Genomic DNA, 26,967 nt, shown 5'->3' with positions numbered 1-26,967 from the left:
CAGCAACTGATATTTAGAGCATCATGACTCTTGGCTGTTAGTTATTATTCCTTTTACAGATCATTAGCTATAGTAAATATTTAAAAATATCCCTAGGCATATGTTTACAGAGCAAATCCTAAAAGCAGAATTAGAGCAGCAGAAATAAGTAATTGCACAAGTTTCTCATAGGCACTGAGATTTTCTTTTAAGGCACAAGAGAATTCCCAGAGTGCAGAGGATAGATTTCTTAACCAGGAGTGCAAATATTTAAAAAAACCAAACAACAACAACAAAAAAACCCCAAACATTTAAAATCCAGGAAGTAGAGGTGAAATTCCACCTGCTGCTTATGATAGCATTCAGGTCCCACCACTGTCATCTGCCAAAGGTACTTCAGATTTTGTGTGTGTGTATATATATATATATATATAGTGTATATGTATTGCTTATTCTAGTAAAATAAGAAATGGGATTCAGATGATTTCTGCCAGAGACGTTTGTAAATGCTCACCTCTACAACTACCACATATTACACTCAAAACAGACAGTTTATCCCAGTGTAATTTTGCATCTCAATAAAAAGATATTCTAAAACACATTATTAATGGAGAATATGCTCAATCCATTTGAACTACATCTTCTGTCGAGCTGTTCTTAACAAAAAGGAACAGTTAATGAAGTTCGTAACAGGGTAAATGGAAAGGCAGTTGTAGCTACACTGGACAAAACTCTTGGCAACGACACTATGTCAAAACTCACAAGAAACTGAGGTACAAACTTATGTGAAGTAAACATGAGATTTGTCTTGCATTCATTTGAAATATGATATTTATCTCTATTTTGCGATTTTTTAAAATCTTTTATTTCTCTAAAAGAAAAATACATCCTTGCATACAATGCTGATACCCTATGTGGTGATGCCATAAATCCCTTAGGATAGCAAGTTGGATGGGTGGTAACCCATTAGGAGAAAAATATATTTTTGAATATTATTTTACATATATACAATATATATATATATTTAATTTTCAATCAGAATGTCAAGTTTTCTAATATATTCATGAGTTTATTATAATATTTCATTTATTTCCAAAACTAAAAAATATTTTGTATCTCAGTTCATATAAGTTAAAAATTAACAAGGTATTTGATATCCACCAACAAAATTTTTGTTTCATTTCTATAAAATTAAAAGAAAACAAAGAAACAGTGAGTTAAAAAGCTTTCCTTCTCCAAAGCCAAATACAATAAAATTTTGAAGCTGAATAATTAATTAGAAGAACACCAAGTTTTGCATTTTAAGTAATCACAAAGAATGCAAAATGTAATCTAAGTAGGAACTAGCATTACTATATTGACCTAGTCTAAAGAAAAAATATTTTGAGTCCCTTATTTTGATGGAATGTGTCTGGCATAAGAAAATGTAAATTTAAAGCAAGAGTTACTTCCACTCTTACCAGTCTACATAAATTTTTATAAACCTCTTCCCTCATCAATTCCAAAATACCTAATATCACAAAAGCACGACAGCCACTTATTTACAGGTTTTTTTCAGCACTGTGAAAGGCACGTTTATCTTTTTATGCATGTTTCTGCTAATGTCCTAAACTTGGGTTCCAACTGATCTAAGAAGTCAAGTGCCTCTTCCTCATGCTGATCACTGCAGCAGCCTACAGAGCCAGCCAAGGATCCTTTTCCTTCATAGTTATATGAAAGGAGATAATCTTCAGAATGCTTCTGTTCTTCATCCTGTCTGCATAGGTGCACCTTCTGGATAGGAAGAGAACATATCTTATTATTTTCTTAAATTGTTATCCTAAACATATTGCATAAAAATAATTTCTTTTTGATTTACCTTTCATTGATTAATTTTTAATCAGAGTGTGTCCTCTAATGGATTCCTATATACAAAAAATGCACATGATTGGTCTATATCATTAAGACTACAAAATATAAGTATTTAATAAAGAAAGAATTTCTACTAGTCATGTATGTACAATAAAAGAGGAAGAACCTGTTTAAATAACCTGTCAAGCCACTAAAATACACTCAAAATTAAATGACTGATTTACACATAACTAGTTAGGCAAGTAGTGAAGAGTTTTTTTGATCTCCAAGGCACGGAGTGACTGCATTTCTAATGCTGTACATTCATTCCTGCTCCATTGCTAAGGTAAGCATGAGGTTTAAATTAGTACAAAGCAAGCAGTTAGAATAAAAGCAAACACATTCTCAGAAAAACTCACAAAAGCTTCAGTAATTATTCTAAATTATTAAATATTCAAAATGAAAAATAGCACACTGCCTATAGTTTAAGCCAAGAAAAGACAGTATTTTACACTAATGTCTGAAATATGTCAAGGATGACTCCTTGAAAGGGCAGTATTCCAAAGGGGATGCAGATGAGCAAAGGAAAGGAAAAAATTAAATTAAACCCAAACCAGAAAGTCACCTGTCTAGAAAAATTACATGTCTTGCTTGAAAAGTCTGTATATACTGATCATAACCTTACACTTCAAAAAAATCAGTTTCAGACTACTTACTTCACCTAAGCGAGGATGTGTGAAATTATGCCATTCTGAGTAGGAGTATCTACATGTATCCATCATAGGCTGCCCTCCTCCTTCTTTAACCGATCCCAGAGTCTGGTGTCCACCTCCCTTGACTGATTCCAAGGTATGCCCTCTTCCTTTCACCACTTCAAATGTTTGTTGATCTCCTGTTTTTACTCCATACCCTCCTTGATCACATGTATTTTGTAGAGGAATTATATTGTGATCCTAACCAAATAAAAAAAAAGAAAAAAAAAAAGATGCAATAGTGGGGATACATTTTCCTCCTTTTTTTTTCCAATTTAAAAGACAAAACAGCAATAAAACCAGTCAAAACTGAAAATTAAGAAGTCTCCATCTCTGCACTCTGCACTGTGATATTTTGAATAAAAAGCTATCCTTAGCGTATTTAGATCAGTAAATGGTCTTTGGAAAGGATACAATGACAAGGGGTAAGTCGGAAAATCTGCATTTAAACATGATATGAGATCCAAAAACTGAGTTTTAATCCCAGTGAAATGTGCTGTAATCCACAAACTAGTTTATAATGGCACTACATTATGCTTCATAGGCAACAGGAAATTTGACACTTGTCACTCAGGGTTTCTTGGTTTTCAACATGAAGTAAATTACTGTTTTGAAACTTATCTCCTTTTCTTAGGGAGGACAATGTCAGGAGGTGGGGAACCACAGAAAAGACGAAGAGTTTGAAGAGCTAAATTCTTGTGTATGAACACAGTCCTTGACTAAACGATGTTCATGGCAGAGTGAAATGCCAGAAAGCAAGAAAAAAAATTCATGAACATGGACAGTTCATGAAATCAACTGTATTTGAGGTCATTTTTCAGGGGAAGGTCAGAAATTGTACCTGCAATTTACAGCAGCTAACTTCTAAATTTAAAAATCCTTCTCCAAGAAAAAACAATAATGTTTTGCCATAAACTCGTAGTCAACATAAGCAAAATAGTAAGTCCCTATCTAATCTCACTGTGGAAAGTGACCGAAGTTATTAAAAGGTTCACCTGAAACTTCCAACCAAACACTTAAAATCTGGAAGAATTCCAAGTAGTCGGGGTAACAACTACAAGGTTATGTTTAAATTCACAGTACTACCAACTTTGCCTAAAGTAAGAATTTTCAAATTCTTGTTAAACAGCAATGCACATCTAATGATCCCTGCATTGATTGCTTATTTTCTTTACTAAATCACTCACTCGCAGGTAGGTGGTCCTGTTCTTAAATTGCAGTGCTATGGACATCCTAATTACAAGTTTCTACATTGAAGCAAACAGACAACTTACCATCACTTCTTCGCCTGGAGCTTCTGTGTTTGAAATTATTAAATTGTGATTGGCACAATCATCAGTCACCTGCCTGTGCATTACTCCACGGCCACAGCAGCCACAGATTGTGATCAGGATTACTATGGAAAGGAAATAATACTATAAATTTACCTCATAATGGTAAGACATTGGATAGTGAATTTTAAATGCCTAAGCATCAAAACAGCAATTATTTAAAAAATAATTTCCAAAAATGCCCATACACAAAGCTGTATATATACACATTTTTTTCAAAAAGTATATGGAGTTTTCACTGCCCTGTTGAATTATTTCATTCCTCTAAAACACATTTTGGTTTCCCAAAAGAAATGCAAATATCCTTTATGAAAGCATTGTGCACAATTTCACAGTAATGAAAACTTTAGACCAAATCTAGGTGAAAAATCATGTCTTATGCCTACAACAAAGTTGTACGTAAGACATTTTTCATCTGTGAATATTTTTCATCAGATATCAAATTATATCATAAGGAAGTAATAAGCAAGCTAAAGGTCCCAACACCAGAAACCTTTGTTTCACACAAAAGGTTAGCAGAACCCTGGAGGGCTTCAAGCATTATGTTACAGAACAATCTTATTTAATTCCTTGTATTCATTTTATTCCTCCTATAATACTACTTTTGTTGTCATGAAGACTCACCCAAAAATGACTTTGCATAAAAGAATTGTGTACAACTAATACCTTTCATTCAGAGAATCATTCTTTTTCGTCACTTTTCAAATTATTAGCTTAAAAATAAAGAAGCCCAAAGGAATAGAACAGTTCTGCCTAACTGCCCACTGAGCAATCTGATGTCTGAAAATAAAAACTTCTGTGAAATCTGGCCAAGAGCCACTTTCAAGCTAATTTAGCTTCTGTAGCATCAGCTGTCAGCGAGATCTGCACCAGTGATTCTGGCAGTTTGCTTCCTGATGCTGACAGATGGGAAGAAGACATCCATGACAGCACTGAGTAGAAGATACACAGGGTAAGACCTAGCCACAGTAATATAAAGGATCTTATTTAAAAGGGATGCAGTCAAGAGGCGATGACAGAAAGGTAGCTGACATTTCACACAGTTCCTCTACTGAGCATTCCCACATCTGAAAATTCTACCTTCGGGCTATATCACAAATTTGGGTACCTGCCCTGTCGAGATAAAGCATTGATCTATCTAGCTTTCACAACATGTCCAGTCTGCTGTGAAAGTATTCAACCTGTCCTTCAACATTTCTGCACGTGGGATGGGACAACCCTGTATGTTTGTACAGACTGGGGAATGAGAGGCTGGAAAGCAGTGCCATGGAAAGGGACCTGGGGGTCCTAGTTGATGGCAAGTTGAATGTGAGTCACAGTGCCCTGGCAGCCAGGAGGGCCAACTGTGTCCTGGGGGGCATCAGGCAAAGCATCACCAGACAGATGAGGGAGGGGACTGTCCTACTTTGCTCTGCACTGGGGAGGCCTCACCTTGAATATTGTGTGCAGTTTTGGGCACCACAACATAAGAAAGATACAAAACTATTAGAGAGTGTCCAAAGGAGCAAAATGAAGATGGTGAAAGGCCTTGAAGGGAAGCCATATGAGAAGAGGTTGAGGTCACTCAGTCTGGTCAGCCCGGGGGAGACTGAGAGGAAACCTCCAACTTCCTCGTGAGGGAAATTGGAAGGGCAGGTACAGATCTCTTCAATCTCATGACCAGTGCCAGAACTCAAGGAAACAGCATGAAGCTGAGTCAGGGGACATTTAGGATGGATATCAGGAAAAATTTTTTCACACAAAAGGTTGTTGAGCACTGGAACAGGTTTCCCAGGGAAGTGGTCACAACACCAAGCCTGTCTTGAGCACAAGAAGCATTTGGATTACACTCTCAGGAACATGGGAATTCTTGGGGTGTCCTATACAGGGTCAGGAGCTGGGACTCCATGATCCTGATGGGTCCCTTCCAACTCAGCATATTCTATGATTCTATGACAATATGGGCTCTTGTAAAATCCCTTGTGAAATCCAGTGTCTCAGATACTCCATGTTTCAACTCACAACACAAGAAAGATCACAAAATGCTCTAGGAAACTGATCTCAGCATTTCTAGAAACAGTTATGTTTCTAACTCACAAACTTTGCTTGGTCAGATGAGGACTATAATACCACCCTCTTTTGGTTCAAGTGCTGAATGCAGGTTTTTTGGCCTCATTAGCATGAACATACAGAACATCTTACACAAAATACACTTAAATGAATAAACAAAAAGCCACACAGAGTAACTAGAGCACAAGATGAGAGCAAGAAGCCTGTGATACTGATACAAATAGAGCAGGTATATTAAATCAGTGATGAGAGCTATACAATTGTCAAAATAAAAAAGGTTTTAATTAAATTTGAATCAGGTTCTCTCAGCTGATTTTAAAATTAAGTGGTTTGCACTTTGTGTTTAAAAAAGAAGTGTACTTACGCAGCAATAAAAGCGATCCTAAGATCATTGCAAGGATGCCCCAGAGACCAAGGGTAACATTTCCACCAGAAAGTTGACGGCTCCTGCCATCGCATTCGCTTGGAGTCACACAATCACAGACGTTAACTCTTACGGTGGTCTCTCCTACCTTTCCTCCGTTATCCATCACACTTACAGGAATATCATAAATTCCAAATGGAATATCACCCTTTGGTGAAAGATACGCAGAATTATCTGTAAAAAAAAAAATTACAAAACCAGATCTAGTGTCAACAGTATTTGCAACTCATCTGTCACAAATGTGACCATAACCACAATCTTCCCTTCTGCTGCAGCTATACTGCTACCAGATCCGCATCAGTTTAAAGCTAGATTAAATGTGTTGACAAAAAAACTACGTCGCGGAAGGATTTACACTTTCGGCACCCTTTAACCTACTGCTAAATGAGGAGAAGGAAGTCTTAACATACCGTTTTGTGGATTTATCTTCCACATGGAAGCCAAGTTACGGTCAGTTATGCGATACACAAAGGGTGTGCTGTAAGGAGCCTCATCATCATCCTGTGCAGTAAGGCAGATTGGTTCTCTGTCTCTGCACATTATATAGTCCGTCTGAGCGATTCGTGGGAAATTCTTGTTCCCAGGCACAATGCAAACCTGAATTGTTCCAGTGCCTGTTTTACCATCTGTGAACAAAAATAACTAGTTTCAGCACTTACTTCTAACATTCATATATTAATTTCTAGTCCAAACTTTCCCAATGAAATATCAACTGTGATATCTAAGTATAGAAGTAAGGTGCAAAGCAACTGCTGATTTAGCCAGAGAGAGGGTTCTCTCTTGGTTGCTTCTCTTTACTTGGTTGGTTGCAGATAAATCAACAGCTCCCAAATTTCCATATTCTGCCTGTGCAGACAATGTATTTTGTTGAGCGTGTGTATCTCTGTGGGAACACATGGTGTTCTAACAGGAAGAACAGAGGAGGAAGAGCACATGAACTAGGCATAAAGGACACTAAGACAATCAATCAGAGTCAAAAGCAGAAAGTGAAGATCTCCAGCCTTTTAACTTCTGGAAGGAGAACCTTCATTACCCTCGCCTCTCCTGGGAATACAAACACTTTAGGAAACAGCAGGGCTTCTTTCTGTCCTCTACCCTTTAAGTTACCATGCAATGGCAGGGTTCATCAGTGGTACTGCCACTAAAGTCTGTATGCAAGAAGTGAATGGGCTCTTCCTCCTAATTACAGTTTTTTCAATACACAAATGGTCAATGCATGTATATACATTCCAGTGAAATTACATCAAGACTACTTTTTAATCCTTTCTCTACAAACAGTTGATTGCAAATGCATATATATCATCTTTATATAAAACAGAAGTTCTAAACAATTTAAATTCATATTATTTATATATAAATTTAATATGCAAACTTGGACACAGAATTTTTAGCTGCAATGTCAACAACTTCTTTTCAAAAAGTTCTCTCAGCTTTCCATGTTGACAAGTTCACAGCTGCCAGGTGCTATCACTTAAAAAACAACAGTTGAGAAATAGAAGAACACAATCCACAGGAAAATCTCTCAATTTAAAATTACTAGAGTATTTCAAACAGGGACAGATAACTTTTCAAAACACTGAGAGGACACAACAATGGACTAGCCAGGCCACTGGTGTGAACCACTACAGTTGTTCCTACACTAAATTTGCTCATAAACATCTGTTACAGACCACAAAGAATGCCAACAACATTTAGTACTCACTTCTGTCTATTGCAAGGACTGTGATGTTGCATTGGCCTCGTCTCATTTCTCCTATGTCTCGGTCCAGAACTTTAACAGTTCTGACTTCACCTGATTTGTCATCTATGTTGATCCAATTACATTGCCCAGGTGGTATCCGGTATCTGTCAAGAATAATTTGTCTTGTTAAAGATCCCAAACATACATACACGTGCATATGTACAGACATAAGTATTTAGATACACGTATACATGTATAAATATATACACATATATGTATATATATATATACAAATATATATACACACAGGTGTGCAGGTGCACACACGTACATACAGCATCAACAACTTTTTCCCCTCTCCTGTATCCCACCCATGCTGTACTCCAAAAAAAACTAGTAGGTAAGGTTGTTTCATACCTTATGCCTTCACTATTCCCAGTTTCTGGATCTTCTGCTACATATCTCCCAATAGCCGTCCCAATATCTTCGCATTCTTTAACATCTAAGCGCAACAGACATGGTTTAAACACTGGTCCCTCATCCACATCCAGGACATTCACTGTAACAGAGCAGGTGCTCTGGGAAAGTTGTTGTGAATGTGGTGCCAGCAGATAGGGTGCTTCATTGTTGACTCCAATCACAAGGATCCTTTGCTTGGCACTTTCATAGTCCAGTCCCTGTAACAAAGAGAGGGCGCTGTTTTGTTTTTTTTCCTTCAAACAAATACAAAACTTTGTATTGCTTTCACTGCCGAATTATTAAATAGATACAACTGCACCACACTTATTTACAAAAGAAACCAGCTATCCTTCTTGAACATTCATTTTGAGACACAGTAAAGGGACACGATTTTTTGCAAAAAATGTTAAGTTCTAAGTTAGTCAAAGAAAAGAGCCTGAGGAAATACCCCTAATATGACAAGCAGCACCCTCGCAAAATTTTACACAAACATTCTGTTACTGAATTACTAGTAGAAATGAGAAAACGATTAGATGTGGTGGGGTATTTTCCTCTTCCATATCTAGCTGGCCATTATTTTAGCTTACATACATATCCTTTCCACCACTAGGCAAACACACTTCTTTCCAGTACCTACAAATACATCTGAATGCATACGAGTTGACAGTAAGTAGCTACCATTTATTCTTCAGACCTATCATTTCTTTTTCCCCAAGGTCATCATATGCTTTTAAGAGAGTTAATTTTATCCTAAATTCACAATGCTCTCTACTCTACTACATCTTTACAATAAATACAAGAAATTTCAGCTGTGTTCATTTACCAGGGACAGCACTTTAGAGAAAGTTCTAATGATTACTGGTAACAAAAACCCATAATAAATAACTGAAAAAAAATTACTAGCATCTCTATCTCTATAATTTACATCTTCAAATTTTAACATCAATCTTCTCTGCTCTTGAGAAGTTACCTCTTACTACGGCAGTTTTAACAGATGATGAAAAAGAGGCATGAAGAGGCAAAGGGATGTGCTGGAATATAGATGCAGTGGATACCTCATATCTGTAAAGTACTGGGTATAACAAGCAACTAAACTAACACAAGGTAGCATATGTGTACTCCCTCACGCCTCAGAAAAGCAAACCAGAAGTCACTACACTGCAAAATCAGATCTGGAGAGTTTTATGCTGACATAATAAGTTTAATTCAGCTCCAGAGAGAACAAGACTGGAGAATGTGCTGAACCTTCCCCTCCTTTGCCACTCTCCTGTTTCTGTTAAAAAAACAGCCACAAAGCATTCCTCAACTTACATCCCTAAGTCTGAAATAACAACTGTGGAAGAAGGCAAAAGCACCAAGCTCCTCTGAAACGACAAACCAGAGGGAATTCCTTAGATTCCGAGCACACAAAATTGAGTAGTCTGGAAGGTGAACTTCGTGAGTTATGTACCACACATAAGCCTCAATTGCTGTGTGTAATCTGCTTTAGAAGAGTGTTCAGGTCAGAAGTCTGATAAACCTTACAGTTACAGATATTCTTTGAATAAAAATGATTCCTATATTATTAATAGCAAAACCTGAAGAAACATAGATTTTCCTCTAGCTTTTACTTACCTTGACAACACACAGTATTCCTTCATTTGTGTTTTTGTCTGTTGTAATTTCAAAGGCCTGATCATCATTTCCTCTTATAATTTCATATACTGCTCCTGAGCCAGGTGAACCAGGTTCATCAAGATCAACAACAGAGACTCTCAGTATTTCTACATTCACTCTGTTTTCCTCCACTCGTGTTTCATACTAGGAGTATTAAAAAAAATAAAAAATTAATTTAAATCGGAGTATACTGCTACACCATGGAGGACTGAAGAACACCAGATTTAAATATGACTACTTAAACCCAAGGAGTCAATTTACCAAGCTGCTGTAATGATTGGTTTTGTTTTCATGCATTAGTATCTTTCCCACTCCTCCCTTTCACCCTAGGTCAAAGAGTAACCCTTTCCCGCCAGCACAGTTGAAATCTCAGCTTCTTCATACACTCAAACTGTTACTGACATAATTAATTCTATAATTTTTCTTCCAGGAAAGATAAATTAGTGCAGTTCTCCTCAGTAACATAAGCTACTGGTTCTAATTTACATATAACACGATCAAGCTGAGAATTAGAAAAAGCACTGGGCAAATTAAAATATATATATATATACATCTAAACTAACCACAAGAACTTGAAGAAAAGCCAAGAAGTATGAAATACATCTCTACTTGGATGGTAAAAGATAAAAGCATTTTTCTTATTTTTTATCTTTTTAAAGAATTGTATTATTCTCTATAAGCTCAAGAAGAGCAAATAAGAGAGATTCTCAATTAATATTACTGATGATCTTCTACAGTAGTGAATGGAAAAGGTAAAGTACATGTATTCCTCATGAATAATGAATTATTTTTTTAATAGATTTCATATTACAAAATCTCCTGTGGTATTTGAGCTATATACATGACTTTTGAGACATACTCTCTGTCCATACAGATGGTTGGAATAAGCAAAGCCATGAGGCTGAGTTATAGCTATTAGTGAACAAGTGGCTTAAATACTTCTGTAGAAGAAAAAGCAATGTTGGAAAATCACAGGAATCTCAATGAAAATCCTTGCATCTACTTCACTGACAAGTACATTTTCATTTGCAACACAGAAGTAGCCAAAAACCAGTCAAATGGTCATGCAGTCATGACACTGCTTAGGTGTGAATCTGTTTTTCCCCTACAAAAAATGGTTAAATTATAGGATTTATGAAACTACGTATTGCAGGAGAAGTGAATGAAAGAGTCACATATGCTTTCTCCCAACATGCATGAGGTAAATTACTCAAAACAACTAATATACCAATAGGTCTAATTACTAAACAGCACAACAATCAACATGGCATTCTCAAACGTCTATATTGGCATTAACTGTCTTAGGACATCAGGCTTCATATTTGAAGGACAGTCCATCAGGAAATTAGAAAGGGGATGAAAATAGTCTTTTTTTTTTAACCATTATAGTGACATTTCAATTATGCACTTACTTGTATCTGTCTAAAGGATGGTGCATTGTCATTTGTATCTTCGATTTTGACAACCACTGTTCCTGTAGTACACAAACCAAAAGGCTGACCTGCCATATCTCTCACTTCAACTAACAAAGTGTAACTGGGAACGAGCTGAAAAGAAGAATAAAATCACACAGAAGTTTGACATGCTCACTTTTTTTAATTGCATAGTTACATACAAGAGTAGAACTAAATATTTCACCCCTGTTCCACAATTCTGCTCTTAATTCAGTACTCCCCAACAAAATGAGGCAATTAGCTTTGGGGCTTTCTCCCATATAGTTCCAAGAGGAAAAGCAGCAAAATACTTTTCAGTGGCTAAGCACTGAGTTCAGCATCCAAGGGCAACATGCAGGATATATCCTGTATCAAAAAAAGCTTCTCACAATGTCAGCATTATTTTCCAAAACCCGAAGTTTTGGAAAATACAGATAATGCACCTTGAAGCAACCTTAGTGTTGCCCAGGAGGCAAAGTGTTTCTATGTACATCCCTTATTTTGCTAAGGATGAACAAAAAGAGTGCTGCAATCAAGCCTCTGTTTGGGCTATACATGATAAGGCAATGTCTGCCATTTGGCACCGACTGGCACTGAAGGACTCAGTGTCCTTATCAGTTCCAAGGAGCTCTCTGATAAGCAGATCACTTAAATCACTGACTTGAGTCAACAAGTCAACAGCAGGAAAATTTTTTTAGCCTTACTAATACCTGAACAACCATGGAAAAGGGAACCGGGGAGGGGAAATGGTGCAGGCAGAGGAGCAGGGGACAGGACATAACACAGTAAAGACAGATGAGGCACAAAATGAGTGAGTTTGTAAATCAAGACAGTAACTCCAGTTCTGAATGCCCAGAAGTAGCACTTGTTTTCTCTGGCACAGGAAAGAAATCTCCTGTTCAATTTCATAAGTTTATCTTTAAAAGATATTCAATGGACTAATTTTTTCAATCCTTCCTTCCCCCAAGTAGTCACTGTGACAGTTTCCTTAGTAGTCACAGTGATGCTTCTGATCACTGCATCTTTCTCTTGCTAAAAAAGTTGAGTGCGGTACCTGTAAGTGCAAATTTTGCAACATGCTGTTTATGTGGATTTTTAGCCATGAAACAACATAAATATATCATAATGTAACTCTTTTTATCTTCAGAAAAGATATGCCTGCAATGTTTTTTTCTAGAATGACTGTCTTATGTGAGAAATATTATTTTGAATCACACGCACCTGTCAGGTTTTTTATGTGTAGACAATCTCTCACATGACATTCTATTAAAAAAAAAAATCCTGTATCTTATTTGCTCAAAAGCTAGCTGGTAAGAATAAATGGTTGGCACCTTAATTTTAGGAAATGTTGTATTACTGTTTGGATTTCAAATAGGGGAGATATTTCTGTCAAATATAGGATGAGTGACTACTTCCATAGAAACTAGTTCATCTCTGTAAGAAAGTAGGAAGCACTGCAAATGGAACTTAGTCAGGAGGAAAGAGTGGTTTACAGGATTCATGAACACAAAAAGAGCAAACATCCATAGGTCAAACAGCAGAGCCATGGGAAGTCCCCAGCCAAGGTCAGATAGAATATGGTAGATCTACAAAGAAATTCTCTGGACTAATTACAGGTCTCTGAAAAGCTTCAGAAGCTCCTTAGAGAGGGTAATAAAAATTGGGTAACAGAAGCTATATATGGTGATTCCCATGCAAGCAATTCACAGAATCACAGAAAGGCTTGGGTTGGAAGGGACCATACAGATCATCTAGTTCCAACGTGCCCATGCCATGAGATTCCACCCACTAGATCAGTTTGCTCAGGGTACTGTACAACATGGCCTTGAACACATCCAGGGATGTGGCATCCACAACCTCTCTGGGCAACGTGTCCCAGTGCCTCACTACCCTTTGAGTAAAGACTTTCTTCCTAAATTCTAACCTAAATCTCTCCTCTTTTAGTTTAAAACCTTTTCCCCTTGTCCTGTCGCTGTCTGATTATGCAAAAAGTCACTCTCCTATTTTCCTAACCCCCGCCTTTAAGTAATAAAAGGCTGCAATGAGGTCTCCCCAGAGTTTTCTCTTCCCCAGGCCTATCTTCTTGGAAGAGGTGCTCCAGTTCTCCAGCCATCTCCATGGTCCTCCTCTGGACCTGCTCTAACAGGTCCATGTCCTTCCTGTGCTGAGAACCCCAGAGCTGGATGCAGTACTCCAGGTGGGGTCTCACAGGGGCAGAGCAGAGAGGGGTTAAGAAGCTATCTCTGTGCACTAGACAAGAGGAAGGGAAAGATCACCTCTCTATCCAGCTGCGGTAGTAATACAGAAATGACACCGGTATCACCATGTAAAGAAAATGCTGGGGTAATTGGTGGATTTTGGGCCACAATGCGGTATTTCAATGTAGTATGCAGAGTATAAGGCTCATCTCTGTCCTCTGCAGTCACTCTTCCAACAACAACACCTGTAAACACAATACAGGAATTTTTAGTTCCAGAAAAATCTGCATATAATAAAAAATCTATTTGAACAGGTATTTCTGTTTTAAACACATGAAAATAGCTATTTCATCAGTTAGCTCTAAATTAAAATAACATTTAAAACCCATAAACAGCAGTAAAAAAACAGTAATAGTGTAAAATTATCTATTTCAACCCTCTGGGTATTTTTTTTCCTTCTTAAGACAAAGCTGTGATTATTGCAGCTGTCAGAAAGAATAATCCAAAGAAACACTTAAAGTTTACATTTCAGTTAGTGTGTTTGACAGTGACTTCTAATTGAGCATCTCGAAAACAGCTGAAAAGGTGTTGCCCGGGGACGGACGAGGAGGTTCAGAGCTTTCTGACCTGATTCAAACTGCACTACCCTGTCACACAGAGCAGTGCTATACGTCCTCCCCATAACCCCAGTGGTTCTGGAACTTCCCTTTAAATCAGTAATTCACATGGTAAGACGATAGAGCAGCTCAGAGAAAGAAATGCAAGTAGATTTTTGGGGTGACAGGAAAAACACTTTGTTTCCTTTTTTTGTGAAGCAAGTTAAGACTTTCCCCACCCTATAGCCCTACCCTAGGAGATGAGTGAGGAATGGCAGGCACACCATGGCTTTTGCATTCCTTATTGGCTGGGGTCCATCTTTCTTCTCCCTGCTTTTGTTGCCTGTTACACAGACACATGAAGTCAGCAACGGGCAAATCCCAGCCTTTTACAGGTATGGGCAGAAGCAAAGACTTTCCTCCACCTCTCCCAGGAAAAGTCTCACCTTAGTGCATCAGCTTGGACAAACGCTGCAAGCTGAACCAAAGGCATTTTACATCTTAGAACATCACCTTTTTAGTTATTTAGGAAACTTCTAAAAACATTTCAGGGAAACAGATGTTTTTTGTATAAAATAAAACTAATAATGTTCTGAAATTCTTGCACACTTTCAGAACATTGAATTACCTCAGTTTTTAAAAATTTCTTTTAACAATATTTTTCACTATGATGGAGATGACATTTTGGAATTTCTAATAATTAAGAAATCTGGAGCTGCTCTTTGCAAATTCAGCCTCTGTTGTAACAAAATACTCCTCAGGAAATCCCGTTGAAATTGATTAAAAGGCAGGATTATACCCTGTCATACTGATAAGTTACTGAGCTGAGTAGTGATAAGTGTGTTCACAGATTTAAAACAATTCTTACCAGGCTTGGAATTTTCAGGGACACAAAACTCAAATAGGTCTTGCGTAAAATATGGAGCATTATCATTATCATCTTCTATCCTGATTGTATGCACAAGTGGTACCTCTGGTGAATAACCATCTGGAGTGGTTGCAAAGCAAATGATCTGTAGGATGTAAATTCAGTGCTTAAGCAACAGGCAGTATTATTACACTTTTACTTCAATGAAAGAGTCAATAAAATAACACACAGTGTGAGAAGCATACCCCTTTCAAGACCAGGCTCTTCAGGCACATAGAAGGGAAAGTAACAGGTATCTTAGGGTGACAGCAACACAAAACCTTTGAATGCTTCTAATCTTCCCCCTTTCCCTTCCTCACACTGACAAGTATTAGAATCACTTTCTCCCTGACCTCCCCTCACCAACTCTATCAAACACTTTTTCCAAGTCTCTTGAACACATTTTTTTATGAAGTAATTTCAGTGTTACCAGAATTTGGACACAAATATTGCTATTTAAAGTAAACCCAAGAAAGACAGCAATTTGGTCATTATAACATAATCTAACAAAACACAGCAAAATTAGCTAACTAGAAGGTGTTTCTACTAATTGCCTTCTTACACTTCTCAGCCAGTAGAGAGAGCAGTGTACCTTGTTAACAAAATACCAGAACTGAACAGCTTGAGAGAGACTCAAAAAACCACAGCCCGTCTAGTGTTTATCATTATTTTGCTTTTCTACAGACCTTTTCAACCTTTCCTTAAAAACTCTTCCTAAAAGTGATCTAAACAGAATAGCCCACTACCTTTATGCTGTAATTAGTCTAATCAGTGAAAAGCAAAACTATTCTCAAGATCTAGATGGTCACTATCTATTTTGGTCACTCATTTGATCTTTCAACACCAAGATATCACTCAGAATGAAGAGCTGATTCCAGATCTTGTCCCCTGTAACCCAGCTGTCAAATAAACGCATGAAAGAGAGAAAAAAAAAAAAAGTAATTATATTTACACAACTTAGGCCTGTACCTGAAAGCTTGGATACTGTTCCCGGTCTACTGCACGAGTAGCAAAGATATTTCCAGTTTCTCTTTCTATGTAAAATAAACCCTTTGGATCTTGATCAATTCCTGGTCCACTTGCAGAATAATAAATTGTGTAGTTCTGAGCTGTGTCTGACTGGACCTATAAGAACACGTTTTTAAGCCCAAGGAAAAACCGCATTTTCCCCATTTTTATCACCATATTTAGCACAAACAGGAATTCTTAAAAAAAAAAAACACATCAGACTTGATTTACTTCTGTAGCAGCATAAATTTCACAGAATAGGAAAACAGCCTGCCATGTAACTGTCTTCCTTTATAATGTGTGTACATGAGAAGGGGAGTTAATTCATAAAATTCATAGATGTTTAGAATATCAAATAATTAAAGGAAATGACAGTATGCAAAAAAAAAAAAAAGTTGAACTCTAATCTCTCTAGAATACTGCATATACAAGGTACATCCAGATATTATTTCTGTCCTGATCAAGAGATTTTAGTTTTATTGCATTAATTGAGAATGAGCTGGTTTGCAACTAGAGAGGAAAAAGTGGAGGAAGTAGAGGAAGGAGAGGAGAAGGAAGACAACCTAGAGTATACTCCAGACATATGCCAATTCAGACAGCTTCTCTGCATCTCATTACAAGCACTAAGGTGGAGACATTAGAGTTATCCATTTATAAATACTCTTATCCCAAAATACTTTCCTTACCTACTGGATGCCAGAAGTTAGGAAGGTAAGATTAGAAGAAGAATGATTGCTCTGCACAGACTCTGTTATTACACTTGTCTCTACACATCTGCTCCCAGCCACTCTGTAATCTAGAGAAGGCTAGATGGATCTATGATAACTTTAGTTCTTTCATTTCTCTTTCACGCCTACTTGTTTTCTTCCAGTAAGTACTTTTTCAAATAACACAGGCCATATTCAGTCTTCGAGGCTGAAGGCATACACCTCAAGCTCCAGAAAGGATGTAGACATGCAGGTAAAATTTACCCCAGTCTGTGTTTACAAAACCTCTTTCTGGACAATGTTTAGTGGAGGGTTGTTTGTTGGGGTTTTTTTTTGTAATTATACACTTCACTGATTTCCAGGACAAAAGAGTTCTCTTTGATAGTATGCTGTTATCCTTTTTTTCAACTCCTGAACAATTCCAGTTCACTCCAACAACTATGATCACAAGTTATTTCAGCTACAAGACCATGAGATATACAATGAACGGGACAGAACAAGACAGAGGAATACAGCTCATTTTCTTCTTTATCATCAGAGTCACATAAAAAACTAGTTTGGGTCATAAAATTGGGGGTTGTATAAAATGTACCTGCTGAATTTGTAGAGGAAAAGGTCCCAGTGAGTTCTCTATCATAACAGATGGAATAGGGCCCCACCTTCTTTTGGTTCGCTTGAGAACTGTATCTCTAACACGCCTGGTCTTCTGTGTCTGTGTCTAGAAAATAAAAAGACAGACATTCTTTTTGTTATATTTTTGTGTATATTTTTGTTTTACTGCTGTCCTGTGTCTCCATCTTCCCTCCCCGACCCCCTGTTGCAGTCCTATTACTGATCCTTTTCTTTCTGAAGGTCTTAATTTCTGATTACCTATGATAGTATTCCAAGTTTTTTTCATTTGCTGTAATACTTTGCATGAATAAAATCTGCTTTAATTCCTCAAACATGGCTTTTAAGATTCTTGACATTCCTGATTAAGCTACTTGCTAGCATCTCCCCTTTGAGAAAGGCAATCTGCTGACTTAAGCAACACAGTAATCAACATCTGCTAAATAAAATTACACTCTGCACCAGTATTTTGCCCTATTATTTGAATTCCAAAAGCCAACTACAGTTACCTAGCATGAAGTTGCACTCTGTGAAACAGAACTTCAAATAAGTAAGGTATCTTGAAATCAGAAGCTCACCTTCTTTTCTTCTTCCACCAAGCTAACATGTATTTTCTTTTCAACTTGTTTTTGAATGTCTTTAAGTAATATGGTAAAAGTCTTTTTCTCAGCAGACAAAGAAAGAGCAGATGTTGTGTACACAGAACCATCCTCTAGAATCTTGAAGTTCCCATCAGTGGAACTGATAAATTCTGCAGACTGAAGGCATTCTTTCAAATCAACTGCAAGAAAAACAGACGATAACTCAAAACCAAAAAAAAAAATAACATCCTCATAAAACAACAAAACATGTCCCAAGCAAAAATTACATTTACTGACAGAGTCTTCAAATATTTGTTCATTCAGTATTTAAGCACCACAAATACAGATTCTAGAACCCATATATGCACTCAGATTTGACCCAGTTTACATTAAATTCCACTCTTGTGTTCCTAAGTGGCTCCTAGAAAACACCAGTGCATTAAGGAGATCTCTCAACAAAACACTGTTACATTGGTAAAAGCACTGAAGCATCAGAGCTGAATTAAGACACTTAAATGCAAAAAACATTGCAGACATGCCCATTATTGGATCAGTAGCTATTACAGTTGCCTTGTGTTCCATGCCCTACAATATCAGTGAAGACGATTAATTAATGCAAATATCCGATGGAGATCTTACATCTTGGAAGTTCTGCCCTCGGGAGGAAAGCCCTGACTGGTGCTGTGTGATTTAATAGTCTTGGGAGGACAAAGGTCTTTAAATTATGAGGCAGACAGATGCAAGAGATAAAGACTAACTCTAGAACAAACTATTAGCAATTTTTCAATATGTATGTGATAGAATGCCACATTTATTGAAAGTATCAGGCAATTTTAGCATACTTCCCAGGTATTTTTCACTGCATTTGCTATCACTCGTGGCTAACATAAATTCTTACACACTTCAATAAACTTGGTTCACCAGCAAGTAATCCACCATTACAGTTGGAGAAAAATCAGGACACTTGCAATGAATTGCAATGGGACCACAGCACTAAGCAAGAATGATTTGGCACCCTGAAAAAGATGAAAGCCAGAGACCCAAACTCCAGACAAATGATCCTTGCAGGGTACAAGAGATCCTCGGGTCATGTTCTCAAAATCAGAACTTTTCAATACTCCTTCAATGTTATCATAGTGGGTGGGACACTAATCTATCAAGGCTGATTGCAAAATTCCCAAAGTAGATCCAGAATTTCATCCCATATATGCAGTTGATATTTTCAATAACCTATATTTCATTTCTCTTTCAAAACTGCAAGGACAGATGCAAAGTATAATTTTAAATACTATTTCTTCTTACTCTTAAGTTTGACCTTTATCTGTTTAAATAAATATTTGCTACACTTTCTATGGTACTGCAGCAGTGACTCCTGTCCTTTTTCACCTCTACAGTGAAAATGCAGTATTGAAAAGAATAGCACTGCCTCACCTAAATGTCTCATACTGCTTCATATTACAGCACTGCATTTTCAAAAACACCAGACTGAAGATTTTGCTTCTGATGGTTATATGAGTCAACAGTACGCTCAATTAGCTATAGCTCTGTGACATTTTTTTCTTTAAAGCCTCTGGTCTAAGTCAAAAATATAAAAAACCTTACAACAACCAGGAAAGTCCTGCCTAATTTCACTATCAAGATATGGTCCTTGTATCAATGCAAAATACTTCTCAATAAATGTTTAAGTAATGTCATTTGAGCTATAATGGTTTTGTTAAATGTTTGGGTGAAAAAAAAATTAATTTCAGTGTTATGCAATTTATTTCAAAGCAGTGCAATAACATGAAGTTTTATTTTTATATAAATCCAAGTTTATTTACATAGAGAAATATTGAAGTCTATGAGAATTCACACAGCTGTAGCAAGCTTCTTAATTTTAAAATTTAAAAGTAAGGTCAAAGAATTTCCATGATACAGCAGGATTTTCTGAGCACTTGTATTGTGATGAACTACCAATCCACTTATTCTTTATATATTATCCTTCTGCAGGAATGTGGATTAAGATTGCAGAGTTGTAGCATGTTCCTCTGTTGTGGTAGGACTCACAAAGGGCACCTCTGAACCCTCAAATTCAGTCTCAGGCACCACAGAACCCTGAAGTAATTCCTATGCCACGCCTTTTAAAGTTGCCTTTCAAAGACTGCTCTGAAAAGAGTGGGGTGTTTTCTGGTCTCTCCTATTCCTCTCAGTCACCTGTACACTGCCCTAAATCAAGACAGACCATCCAGTCAGACAGGAGCATTCTCCTAGCCAAATGTGATGCAGGACACCTCTGCAACACATCCCCTTGTATGCCCTGAATGCTCCAGCACTGCTGAGCAGTCACATCCATGTTTCACAGAGCAGCAGCTTCTCGGTGCCTGGTTATGTGGGCCTTGTCTTCTTTTTTCATCTTTTCCATTGTCCAAATGACTTACTTGTTCTTCATATGACTGTGGGAGAGGGGTGCACTTTGAAATACCAAGCCACTTATTTGAATACTAAGCCTTAGACTCCACATTTTGAAAACATGAAACTCTGGCATTCTAGTTTTAGGATAAATACTGTAACCTAACAATAGCTGTTTACGCAAAAGTCAAGTGGATGCACAGAGCCAGTGTTCAAATCCATAACAAACACAGGGCGTATCCTTCATAAAAAGGCTGATCCAGCTGTTTAACTGGCTGTCCAGTCATCCATTCATTCCATTAAAAAAAGCCTCCTCCACTGTTCACAGCATCTCCAGCAAAGGTGCAATGTTGTGTTGTTAAGACGGGCATCTCACAGTTTCTCACCTCTGCCAACTAATGTGTCAGCCTCTAGCTCAGAAGGAACATGAAAAATTACTTTCTTGCAAGCTTCACAGCACAAACTCAGTACCTAGAAAACAAATTAAGAAATCAGGAAACAAACCCACATAGTTACATGATATTTTGAATAATAACTAGACACTGAAACTGACTTTGGTTTATTTGTTAAGACAAGCGAGTCAAACAGCACAGAAAGCACTCCTTGCTAAAAAATTGGGTATTGTGCAGCATAGCAGATAAAGTTTCGAACTGGAAACAAGATCTGAATGCTGCTCCTCGATTTGTCAATAGTTTGTGTTCAGCTTTTTTCTAAAATCACTGCAGCACCGACATTACCACCAAGAGTTCCTTTTAACTAGAAGATTTCACCAACACTATTCCTTTAGTAGAGGAAAGATAAAATACAGCTTTCCCGTGCACTCCCTCCAACAGTAGTCCTGGTCAATTCAGATCCAAGGTCTCTAAGTATTAAGGTTTCATCCATCAACACTCAGTTTGGTAGAACTGTGGTGATGCTGAACATTAAAGGGACAAGTGTCTCATTAAAACCACATGACGACACTTGGACTTACATATCACTTTGCATCTTCAAAGTGCATTCTCAACAAACTAATTAAATCTAGCTTCAGCAATTAGATATGACATAAATAAAACGTCGAGTATTACAGCAGTCCACTCCCATATAACCAGTTACAAAATGGGGTCCTCCTCAAAATTCAAATGAGCAGTAGATAACCAGACCTTTTTTTAAAAAAGAATCACACAGAGGTACAAAGATTTTCCTCAGCACAGAGCAAGTGAGTCCTGATCTCAGATCATATGTGTGTATATTTTGCCTGGTTTCTATCCCTATGTTTAAAATTGTAATCCAAAAATCACGCAGCCAATTAAACAAAGAAATAGAAAATGTAAATAAATCTATCCACCCTTTTATGTGCATTTATTCTTTCAGGATGAAAGTCTAGCAAAAAAGTAAAACAATTTTTATTTTGCACATATCTTTAGGATTAAAGGTATAAAGAGTAAATAGCTAATGGAAATTCCAAAAATTACTTGTGATGCTTATGAAGAAAACATTTGAATAAAAATGCTTTAAACACTTAACAACATTAGGAACTTTTAGAAAAACTATGATCAGCTAAAAACAATATATGCTGTGTCTGCACCATTAGAGCTCTTCATACAGTTCCTTATAGATATGTACATACACAGATATAAAAATATAAGTATATACAAATAAACATCTCTGCTTATGTATTAGTAGGCACTTTCCTAAGTAATAGACACTTAATAAAACACTCTCTCCTGAAAGACATTGCATGAATTTTTAAGTTATTGAAATCATATCTTATTACACTGTTCTAAAATATTTTAAGAATCAATGACATCTAATTTTGAAATAGTAATGCCAAACTCAGTCTGATGTCAGCCCAAAGAACTATTAAAGAGTTAAACAGAAGTAAGTGGTAGTTATTCATGGACATAAAGACATAAGGAAGCATTAGGTAAAAAGAAACTGTGATGTCCTTTCACTTAATGCAAAGAAGACACCGAGGGATTTTTTTCTTTGAGTGGTTTTTTTTTTTTTTTTTTTGCTTTACAGGAGAAATTCTTTCTTCTTCCTTTTTTTTTTTTTTAATTAAATGTATGAGTGAAGTTGCTTGCATTTCTTTGGGTTTTGCTATTAATATCCTTGCAAAGGTAGACATACATAGTGTCTGGAATAGTAATACTTTCATTAAAATATACATATGTAATTAATATAAATATAGTAAATTCAGTGCTTCAACACTACCGAGTATTTCTATCTCACTGCCTCAAATGATCACCTGCCCACTTTTTGCGAACGGAATGATAATAGGGAGGAAAGGGGGTAAGAAACAAAAGAAAAAGCACTTTTACTCATCCACTATATGTTTAAAAAAAAAAAAAAAAAGAAAATGAGCGAGAGAACAACCCGGCTTTCCCCGGCAATGGCCTTTCTAAGCTGGTAATTATGCACAAATGCAATAAACTAAAGGTAAGCACACAACTAACTCTTCCCGAGGAGCTCAACACGCTCCACACTGTGGCACAATCCTTCCCACCGAAAAAAGGACAACCGCGTGGGGAGAGGTAGAAGGGGGAGAGATTTAAATAAAACGAACCGCGGTTCAATTTTTTTTTTACGAATAACCAGCCGAAGCCACCCGAGCGTGTGCCCGCCGCGTAACCCCCCGGTCCAAAAGCCGCCCGAGCCCCTGTCCCACAGCGAGCCGCGCAGCCCGCCGGATTCCTCCCTGCGCCGAAGACCCCCGAGGTGCGCCCCGGGGGCCGCGCAGCCCCCGCGCTGCTCCGCGCCCCCAGCAAGGACCGGGCCGAGGGGAAAGCTGGTTTGGAATAAAGAGCCCGGCAGGGACCACCAGCTCAGAAGCCTCTCCTCGCCCTGCGCGCCCGCGGTGGAGAAGTCCCGGCGCGGGGGGAAGGTGAGTGAGCGGCCGGAGCGCTGCGCTGCCCGCCGGCGCCCGCCCACCCACCCACCGCCTGCTCTCCCTCACTCACCAGGAGGCCGAGGACCAGGCGGGGGGCTGCGGGGGCCATGGTGCGCGGGGCTGCGCGGGAAAGGGGGATCCGCCGCTGTCGGTGCTGCCACGGCGGGCGAGGGAGCGAGAGCGAAGAGCCGGAGGAGGTGGAGGTGGCGGTGTGTCTCCGCGGCAGCCCGTCTCTGCTGTCCCCTCCCGTCTGCCAGGGGAGCCGGCCGGTGGGGAGGGTGGGACCGCGCGCGGCAGCGGCGACTTTAATTACTCCTTTTTTTTTTTTTCCGCCTTTTGGGTAATGCCCGTCCCCGGGCTCGGCGCTGGGACACCCCGCCCGCCCGCCGCCCACCTCCGCGGCGAGGCGCTGCCCGTCCCCTCCCCTCCCTTCTCCTCCCCTCGCCACCCCACCCCGCCCCGCCCCGCCCCGCCGCGGCGCCGGCTGCGCGCACAGCGGAGCGGGGCCGCGCCCGGGGAAGCTCTGCCCCTCCGCCCCAGCGTGCCGCTCCTGGGCGCGGCACCCGCCCCTCCCTTCCCTTACCTTCCCTTCTCCCTACTCTTCTCCTTTGCTTTCCCCTCCCCGCCGGGCCGCGCCCCGCGGGGCGCAGGTTCCGTGCGGGCGGGTCCCGTCCAGTCCCGTCCCGCTCCGGCCCGCGGCCGCCGATGGCGCAGCTTGGCGACTGCCGGCAAAGTTTCGGCTTTTCAGCCGAAATTCTTCCTCTCGGCACGGTTGTGCTGGTCCATTTGAGGCCGCGGGTGCTCACCTGTGTCTCCTGGGGGTTCGGAGTGGCTCAGGTGAATCAGGGCCGAAGTAACAATAACAAACGCAGAGGCGCAGGTTGCACACACACAGAAGGTGGGCTTCCCACGGGACCAGCCTGCACGCAAAGACCTTTCAGCCTGAAGCAAGGTGTAATATTTCTACCTTTCATTCCACACTTTGCGTCAGACACAATTATTACCGATTTGTAGCTTTTTTTTATCAGCGAGTCACAAAGCACTTCAAAAAGGAGATCAAGTGGATTGGTAGCTACATTGCAATATTTATTTGTTTACTTATGTTTACATATTTGTTTACTTATGTTTACATTCAAATGCACAATTGAGAAGCAAAAATTCCCAGAAAGCCCTCTTTCTTACAATTTCATGCAAACGAGGGCGATCAGTGACCTGTTGCATCTGAAAGCGTGAGACATTTCACTGCTGGAGGTCACCAGCAGTGACTGTAGGTGGCAAGAAAGGGAGAGGTGAAACCATCAGGCAGTTTTAGTGGGACACGTGCACATTTGTGTGGGCAAAAGAATGTTAGAATGTCTAAAAACATGGCCATGCCCCCACTCTAGTCATGTGGGCAATCCACAGAGGTGTGTGTCCAATGGATTGGTTACACATAAGTGCATTCTGGGCCCACTGTGATAACCTGTGTTAACCTGTGATGACCCGTGATAACATTCACAACTATGTGCTGCAGAACCCCATGGCGTGTTGGTGTTGTAGGCTGGCTCTGCTGATGGTTGCACAATGACATAATAACATTGCACCAAATTCCGTAACACAGGCTCTGTGGGATCAGAGGAAAAAGGGCTGCAAAGCTTTAATTTTTTTTTTAACTAGTAAAGCCTAATTTGTCTAAAGAAGCAACCCCACATCTCCAGCTGTCTGTTACCTTCACCTGGCATGTCCCATTTTAGGTGTTCATATATGCACATGGTAAGACCCTGCAGTGCCCTGCAGCTGCATCAGACCTTTCACTTAGCCATAGTGGGGTTTGCAGCCTGGTGGGAAGCACAGGGCCTAATTTCTGACTATTCTAATTCCTTATGCTCTGTTCATGCAGTTGTGGACATAGAAAAGGAATGAATTGTCTGGACCTGCAATAATTTCCATCCGAACCTAATAAGCCATACTACTAACCTTGTGGTCAAAACTTCATTTTTAAGTTTTTTAATTCTTTATTTAGTGTCAGTGTGGGACAAACCCACATCTGTCAGAACAGGTGCCTAGAGTGGGTTGACCCAGACTGTCTCTTTCAAAGCCCTAATTAACAATCTTAAAAGTCTGGCCTGGCTTCGTACCACTCGTATTTTCTTCCTCCTACATGCTGATAGGTATTTGCAGTAACACACTGGACCCCTACACTGAACGTAACGCTGCTGCTGTGGTTGTGAGAAGCCTGCAGGAGTTCGAGGGGAGACAGGGCAAATACTGGTAGGAGTAGTAACGAGATGGGATCATGGTACCCTTCAGCCCAAGGCTGTTGGAAGTGTCAGCTGGCAGCCTTGTTCTTACTTTTCCTGGTTGTTGGCTTGCAGCCACAGCTGGAGAAAGCACACTGGGCTGGATAGGCCATTGCCTCTGACACAACATGGGTTTGTCTCTTGTGTACTCCTGTGCTACCATGACGTTCTCCCAGAAAAGCTTGAGCCTTCCTCAGTGTCAGTTGCGTCAAATTTGCTCTGCTGTTCAAAAATCCACTTGGAAATTCCACCTGAGTGAGTAAATGCCATTTAGTCGCAGCACTTTTTAGAGTCATTCACGCCTTCTTCATCACCAGGAAGCATTTGTACAGCAGAGAGGTATTTGAAAATGGGCTGGCCTGCCCATCGGAAGAGTTATGTTGTGTAACTGCAGTAAATCCCTGCCCTGTATGCCATGTATCCCTGAGCTTACAGGCAGATTTCAAGGCTTTAGTTTGATCATGAGGAACCTCTCATGGCTGGAGCTCTGAATTAACTTTGTTCCCTTCCTGTGCTTTTGTCCATTGGCGTGCTTGGATGTGCTTGTATTTTAAGTTCCCATGAGTGCATTCTTAGGTCTAGAGCCAAGCAATAAGAATATAAGAGGGAAAAATATTTCTTTTTTCATGCTTCCTTGGGCACAGAGACCCTACAGATTTCCACAACAGAGTCACATAATTGCAGAATGAATCCTCCAACAGTTTTAAGTAAAGCTTTTATGGCATTGATATGCATCATAGTCTTTGGGGGAAAAGAAATCTAACAAAAAAAATCTTACCTGTAATTTGATTAGCATGGAGCCTACTTGGTATATGGGATTATTACATGGTAGGCTTGGGGAGCACATGAATACATATGAAATATTGGAGAAGAGTTAGAGTGACTTTTGTAGAGGGAAGTTATGTCTTTAAAATCAACCATAGTGTAATGCTGAACTCAATAAGCATATCGGTAAGTTTTACCTATTCAGTAGGTGCAAGAAAATTCCAAACATTTGATGAAGCCTATCAACAAAAAAAAAAATCCACAATTAAAATTACAATAGAAGGAGAGGTTTTGCTGTGATCATAGGTGGTTTTAAATTGGGAAAAGAAGAATTATGGATATTGTGTTGTAGGGGAGGTTGACAGCTGGATCCTGACCATCTATTCATAAAAAAACGTGGGAAAGGAGATTAATAGTAACATAGTAACAATGAAGAATTCATGTTCATGACAGGCATATCTAA

At 39.1% G+C, this 26,967-nt stretch overlaps 1 protein-coding gene across 2 annotated transcripts; it reads right to left on the bottom strand.

The window, feature by feature from the left end:
- Positions 1 to 1,218: 1,218 nt before the first annotated feature.
- On the bottom strand, positions 1,219 to 23,651 carry LOC126642290 (desmocollin-1-like). Of its 2 annotated transcripts, XM_050319752.1 has the most exons (17): positions 23,531 to 23,651; positions 20,975 to 21,059; positions 18,198 to 18,400; positions 17,603 to 17,728; positions 16,265 to 16,420; positions 15,257 to 15,401; positions 13,871 to 14,037; positions 11,574 to 11,708; positions 10,120 to 10,305; positions 8,464 to 8,723; positions 8,068 to 8,210; positions 6,776 to 6,991; positions 6,306 to 6,539; positions 3,836 to 3,957; positions 2,526 to 2,762; positions 1,838 to 1,883; positions 1,619 to 1,752 (listed from the first exon to the last, which is right to left on the bottom strand). In XM_050319752.1, the coding sequence occupies exons 1-16, from the start codon at positions 23,567 to 23,569 to the stop codon at positions 1,848 to 1,850; spliced, it is 2,490 nt and encodes an 829-aa protein (XP_050175709.1). In that variant the 5' UTR covers positions 23,570 to 23,651; the 3' UTR covers positions 1,619 to 1,752; positions 1,838 to 1,847. The 2 variants fall into 2 exon arrangements, with proteins under 2 accessions (XP_050175699.1, XP_050175709.1); XM_050319742.1 differs by lacking the exon at positions 1,838 to 1,883 and having other exon boundaries at positions 1,219 to 1,752.
- Positions 23,652 to 26,967: the final 3,316 nt, after the last annotated feature.

The sequence above is a fragment of the Myiozetetes cayanensis genome, unplaced genomic scaffold (assembly GCF_022539395.1).
Source record: "Myiozetetes cayanensis isolate MyiCay16 unplaced genomic scaffold, myiCay2020 scf1, whole genome shotgun sequence".
Taxonomy (NCBI): domain Eukaryota; kingdom Metazoa; phylum Chordata; class Aves; order Passeriformes; family Tyrannidae; genus Myiozetetes; species Myiozetetes cayanensis.
Note: the sequence above shows the minus strand (reverse complement) of the source record. Positions and strands in the feature narration are given on the sequence as shown.

Coding starts and splice junctions, on each gene's coding strand:
- LOC126642290 (XM_050319742.1), bottom strand. CDS start 23,569: ATGGCCCCCGCAGCCCCCCGCCTGGTCCTCGGCCTCCTG. Junction 18,401..20,974: donor TGACACATTAGTTGGCAGAG/GTGAGAAACTGT, acceptor TTTTTCTTGCAG/TTGATTTGAAAGAATGCCTT. Junction 10,306..11,573: donor CATCCTTTAGACAGATACAA/GTAAGTGCATAA, acceptor TAATACTCCTAG/TATGAAACACGAGTGGAGGA.